The following is a 6652-nucleotide window of genomic DNA, read 5'->3' on the forward strand; positions in this document are numbered from 1 at the left end:
GCTGTCGCTGCTCGGGCCTAATAAACGGTACAGGAACAATAGGCTCTCGCAGCGGTGAGCTGCTCGGGCCTAATAATAAACACTACAGATACAATAGGCTCTCGCAGCAGCGCTGTCGCTGCTCGGGCCTAATTAATACAGAATTGGAAAACATATGTTTTTAACACAGCTATACTTAAAATTGTCTTTTTTCTTCCTCTCTGTTTTCTTACACAAGGGTAAGTTTATCCAAACTATGCAGTATAACGGTCATATGTTTGGCCTCACAAGAGAAGCTATTGAGGAAGTAGTGGAAGATGGACTGGTTTGCTGTGTACACATGGAGCTGGAGGTACCTGTGTGAAACTTACATATAAAGCTAAAATTATGTTTTATGTATTCTGCATTTACTAATAAAAGAGTAACTCAAAATTGTAAGAGACTCATTTTTTTTCAGGGTGTTTTAAGTCTAAAGAAGACCTACTTTGAGCCTCGATACATCCTGCTCATACCCACCCAGATGGAGAAATTCATAAGCCACTTGAAAAGCCTCAAACTCCACCCCCCAGCACAGATTGATTTTGCATTAAAACGTGTGGCTCTGTACATAAACACCAGTGAACAACGTCCAGGATTCTTCAATAACATCATCCCATGTGGTAAAAAAGACATTTTGTGATTGAAGTTTTAATTTCATAAATTATTATCATTGCATTTTATTTGTTCCCTGTTTTCCTTTTATTGTAAACAAAGCATATTTTCATAATCTTTAATATCTTTTCAATCCACATTTAACTGCAGGATCAGTGTGTTTAACTTTCCTCTTGATAGCACTTTGACTATTAGCTGTTTTCTTAATGAGATGAACAAACAGCGAGCAGGAAACATTCATCACTTTTATGCACTGCTTGCAAGCTCCTCATTACACCAAGGTCAAAATCTCCATATCTTTGATTCATTGCTCTTTGAGGTTGGATACGCTGGCTGTGTTGAGGACCAGGCTTCCTCATGTGTGTTTATTTATGTCTGTATTTATTAAGATGATTGGGAAGAAGCTTACCAGACCTTGCAGCAAGTGGTGAAGGACTACCTGTTAGCTGAAAAGGAAGAGGAGGAAGGAAAGACCAACAGTGGATTCTTCTCTGTCAGCAGCAGTACAGGTGTTACTCCTTTTAGTTTTTCACATCTCATTCATTTATGAACAATTTTTGTAATATTGTCTCTCATAATATCTAGAGTTTGACATCATAGGTCAATTGCATTAAATAGGCACAATACTGACACTGCTTTTTTCATTTAAATCTGTTATTTTTAACATGACAGTTGTCAAATAAAGTCTTTAGTGTCATGGGTTAGTGAAAATACTACACTTAACCCCACAATGTTTTAAGAATGGTTAGAAGGAACCTATTTTTGTCTGCTGTGTCCACAAACTCTCACTGAGTGCCTGCAGCAGATCCCTGTTCAGTAAGAACTGACATCAGGTTTAAATTGGATTTTTTTTTATTTTTTTTCACCACGCGAAGTTTCAGTAAATTGTTTCATGAAAGGGAAGGGTAAATTTATGTCAACGCATTGTTGTATTTTGTTTTTAAAAGTGTGGTCTGTACAAGGACAAAAAAGATGCTGAAACAAGATCAAAAAGAAGGAAAATAGATTCGCAAAAAGGAATCCAATTCTTTTTAACATAAAATCTAAGAAATTATTTTTATTTATCCATCCATCCATTTTCTAGCACGCTTATCCCAAGTGTGGTTGCGAGGGGTGCTGGTGCCTATCTCCAGCAGTCAATGGGCGAGAGGCGGGGTACACCCTGGATAGGCCGCCAGTCCATCTCAGTCTTATATAATATGACTTATAGAAATATATTAAGAAAAAAAAATCAGAGGATCAGAGCTGAAGTGTCTTGGCTGACAGGGCCATAAAATGCCTTTTTTTCCTTTTGCAACAACCTACTTGTGTAAATCTGGCTTTTCATCTCCCTCTAATATCCGTTTTAACCTTCCATGGTCTACAGGTGGTTAATGACATACGTATGGTACCGACAGACATTAAGCTCAGCCCTACGGCAGACACTTGAATGAGGTTTGCTTTACTCTGTTCTGTTCTTTTTTAAAGGCGTGTTATTAAATCCAAATATAGTACAGTTTTGGAAAAATGCTAATATTCATATACTAAAGTAATGACAACCTCCCCGAATAGATATAAAAGCAAGAAAAACTTTCTTAAAGTAGATTTTTTTTGTGCTATTGTTTGTTAGTTTGCAAAGGAGGTCCCTGACCAGAAGCCAATGCTTGTAAGGGGTCCATAAAGAAATTGCTGAACTCCTGTCTTCTTAAAGGTATAGCAGAGGATTTTCTTTTTCGGGTGGATCATCTAAATAAGTGGTCCTCCCATTTAATCATTATAGTGATATGTTTATGTGAGGCCATCCTACGTGTTCATCCCCATTTTAACTTAACGGTGGTGAGTCTCACATAGTGGAAAAATTGCAAATCTTCTTTTGGAAAGTAAGCTTGTATGAGCGATGTAAGCAGCAACTTCTAAACACAGCATGCACAAGGAGAGATGGGCTCGTATATGCTCTTGCATGTGTTTAATAGACGATCCCTCTCGGGAGGGGGTACAGGGTTGTGCATGTGCATTTTTTTTTTTCAAGAGAGAGCGGGACTTTTCATAAATTTGTGAAAATCCTCCACTACATCTTTAACAAGTCCCCACAGAGACAGATTTTTGCACAAACACAGATTAGAAAAAACTTCCAAAAGACGGTTGTTTACACCAAGGGTTAAAAAAAAAACAAAAAAAATTTCTGACTGCTAATTTCTCCAAAAAGTTAACTCCTCAATATGTTCGTCATTCTCACTAAGTGCCTTAGATTAGTATCACAATTTTTGGGAGTTTTATTATTCAGTATTTGGTATAAATGGCATGAATGTGAAACTTTTGCTCTAATAATATGTTTCAGGTCATTTTTTAGCAGAGGATCCACCATCACCTTATGCATCGGAGACACTCCTTGGATCAGCCCTCGACCCCTCACCCTCCCTCTTCACGCCCAGCTTCACAAATATCCAGGCAGAGCTCAGCCCCCCAAAAACATTTATTGTGAGTTATTAGATGTTTGTGAAAACATTATGTGACAGTAAAGTCTGTGAATGAAATTAAAAGGACATCAATCAAATGTTTAAAGAAGAAATCCTCAGCTGGCCTCAAAAGAGGTGTTTCCTTTTCTCCTCTTTGCAGGAGCTGGCCTCCATGAGGAGGCGAGAGCAGCTGGCTAGGGAAGCAGTTGCTGGAAAGAGACCAGGGTTGTACAGCCAGCTCTTCAAAGGGTACGAGTAAGTGGCAGCCACTCCACTTCACTCCAGGGCCTAATTTAAAGTCGCCATTCACTGTTGGGCCAATTTGGTGTAATCGCAACACTTGTCCTACAATAACTGCATTTTAATGATTCAGAATGATTTTGACATTGAGGGTGAAGTACCAGGTGTCTGAATTATTTAAAACAAACTGTTTGTTAATGCTGTTTTGCATTGTTCCAGCCTGGGTATGTCTGGGTCCAGGCATACACCCCCACCAGTAGCTACCAAACATGACCAGATTGATTAAAGAAAAAACAAAAAAACTGTTTTGCATGCTAGTTTGTCTGCCATTTTTAGACTAACTTTGTTAGTCCTGTTGTGTTATTTAGCAAAGGTTGATACTAAAAACATTATCACTGCAACGTTATTAGGATGCTGGTGTGATCTTTCAAGAGGATAGCAGGTAAAGGAACAAAAAAGAGTTAAAAATAAAAAAGAATTTCAAATGCTTACTGATTGTCCGATCCATGTTAATGTGTTGAAATAAATATATTTATTCCATTGTTCCCAAACCTTTTGTCACATGCTACTAAAATGAATCCAAGTAGTCACAGGAAAAACAAAAAAAGTCACAATAAAAAACAAATAGCTTAGCAGTTTTTTTTGCAGGAAACAGATGAGTATATTTACTGACTTATTCAAGACTGAAACAATTAATCGTTTTAATCAATTATTGAAATAATCATCAACTTTTACTAATCAATAAATTGTTAAATGGAGTATAGAGACTGTAAAACATGCCTTTAGCCGATAGAGCAACCGACTTACAGCAGTAATTATACCAAAATTATAAAGAATATATAAATATTTTGCATTTAAGATAAAAAAAAAAAACCTTTTCATCTGTCTCAATGCTCTATTAGAACTCCTCAAGATGAAACTTTTTAGTTTCACCTGGTTGAATTTCATATAAAAAATTCTTTGAGGACTTTGGCTATCCGATAATTAATCGAAAAAATTGTTGACAGATTAATCAATTTGCAAAATAACCATTTGTTGCAGCCCTAGACTTATTTCACTGAGAGGTTTCTGAGCATTTTCCTTTTTCAGAAGAAAGGGAGAGAGTTTGCAATCATTTTGGCCTGACCTGACAGAAATTACAAAAAAAAAAAAGATTATATTCTGACAGATCAAAGCATGATTTGGATCGATGGTGGTTGCTGTATATAGCAAAGTTTCTTTAAACTATCAATAGAAAATTTGCACCAGTCAGTTTTTAAGTAAAAATCACTGGAACAGTTAGGTTCTATTTAATGTAGAGCTGAAATGAATGCAAAAGGTTTGGTCACATTGAAATTTACGTTGCACCTAACAGTTCCATTTGTACGATTATTTTATTTTGTATAAAATTTTCCCTCTTTAGAAACTGAAATAATCTCAATCTCCATCCGCGCTTGAGGCCAAATGTGTATCATTCTTTAACAGGGGTCTGGGGTCACACAAAATCCAACCAAGGACTGCAAATTCCCCCAGGCCGCACTTTGGACACCAGTGTTACTCTGTGAGAAAAAGCAAATTAAGTCAAATAGTTAAACTTTGGACATTTCCTATAAATGTATAAAATCAGCTGTATTCAGTTCCTACTTCTGTTTGCAGAGGAGACTCTCTGCCTCTGAACCCAGAGCTGTAGAAGTTTTTTGTTATTTTTTTTTTATAGATTGTTAAGTTCTATGAGCCATGTGAGGACAAATGTCTGCACATTTGCTATAAATGCTCAGTTTGACACTTTTACAAACCTACCCACCCATAAATTCAGATTTTATTGCTTCTGCCGGTCATAATATTCCTGTGTGCATTGTTATACTCTAGTAAAGATTCATTTTCTCTAATGTTTAATTGTTAAATTGTTGTTAATTGAAAATGAAATACTGAAAACAATCTCTTCCTTCCGTGTTGAATCTCACCTTACGGGTTTCTTGCATCTTTTTTTACTTGTAGCTCTGATGCGTTTAGTGCCAGCTCCGTTCCAGCAGGTCCCAGGTCAGCCGTTGGCATGGTTAAACCGCTACATAATTCCATACTGGTACAAACAACAGAACTGCTCAAGGGTTGGTATGGCTTATTATGCTAGGATATTTGCATGTGTATATTAAATAGAAAAATTACACCCATTTCACAGAATACTGGAATCAAGAATATAGCTTTTGTATCAATAATTGTTCTTAATTAAATCCCTCATTCTTATGGTAAAACTGCTGCTGCCCAAAGCTGAACTATACCTATTGTTTTGCAATAAACTTTATTTAAAGGTTTTTATTAAAAAAAAAAAGCCTGATTCAACCACAATGCAGTGTAAACATTTGACATTTTGTCTACAGTAACTGATCGACCTGCTGCTTGCTTTTGTTTTTCAGATATAAATGTGGGATCCAAGTCCATCCTGCCTCCAATCCAAACTGAACAGAAGACCCTTGAAGTCCCCAAGTCACCTCCGTCACCCAGAGTTTTCCCTGAAGAACCAGTTGAGAAGAACAAAGGAGCAAATGTGGAGGGGTCATTTTTATAGAAGCTTTAGTTGCTACAAAAGAAGAAGAAGAAGATATTGAACAGATAGTCTTTTTTCTACAAGTAAAGATGCTTTTCTTTATGGAGATACACCTTAACTAAAAAGCTTACAATTTGTGCTTAGATTTCAGAGTCGGGGCCATTTCTCCACTAGTTTATGTGTTTAGATTCCTAGTTAACGGTAATGCAGGTATTATTGTCTTAAGTATTTTTTCTACAGAACTTTCATATTGGATTTTTACCTGTGATGCATTAAAAAACTTATGTATTTTTGAATTACATATTAAATACCTTATAAGACACCAAATTATCATTAATGTATCTTCAGTTTTGTCTCATTTTTCTTTTATTCTCTATGGTAGCATTTGATCTTTTCTCCTCTCCAGGATAAATTCAGTCATACTTAAATTGCCAGCGTTTCCTATTTAACAGTCTCTGTTACTATTTTTCAACGGGTTCAGGTTTTTTGGACATGAGGTTTGTGAAACGTTCACCATCTGTTGCTGAGATGTAATAGTGTCTCTATCGTCACAGAGCCTCCCGCTATGAGAAACTGCCGGTAACTGTCTTCAGCTCTACCGTGGCAGAGAGATAGCAGGCAAAAATAGTCATAATTGAAATCTGACACAGTGGTGGGATGTTTTTAAATTGTTGAAATAGAATAACCAAACACATGCAAAGTTTTCTAGTGTAAAAATCTTTGATTGCTTGTGCCCCATGTACCGTACTGCAGGTACACTGTTGGAAAATTAGAGGTATGATTATAAATATATGGTTGAAAACATACATTTACATACACTATG

The 6652-nt window shown here is 36.5% G+C and overlaps 1 protein-coding gene across 1 annotated transcript; it reads left to right on the top strand.

Moving 5' to 3' along the window:
- Positions 1–217: 217 nt before the first annotated feature.
- LOC107103007 (leucine-rich repeat and guanylate kinase domain-containing protein-like) lies at positions 218–6078 on the top strand. Its single transcript, XM_015402503.1, has 7 exons — positions 218–331; positions 437–638; positions 1020–1139; positions 2948–3087; positions 3226–3320; positions 5283–5392; positions 5699–6078. Exons 1-7 carry the CDS (start codon positions 236–238, stop codon positions 5848–5850), a joined length of 915 nt encoding a protein of 304 aa, XP_015257989.1. The 5' UTR covers positions 218–235; the 3' UTR covers positions 5851–6078.
- Positions 6079–6652: the final 574 nt, after the last annotated feature.

Source organism: Cyprinodon variegatus, unplaced genomic scaffold (genome assembly GCF_000732505.1).
Source record: "Cyprinodon variegatus isolate N-32 unplaced genomic scaffold, C_variegatus-1.0 Scaffold1360, whole genome shotgun sequence".
Classification (NCBI taxonomy): domain Eukaryota; kingdom Metazoa; phylum Chordata; class Actinopteri; order Cyprinodontiformes; family Cyprinodontidae; genus Cyprinodon; species Cyprinodon variegatus.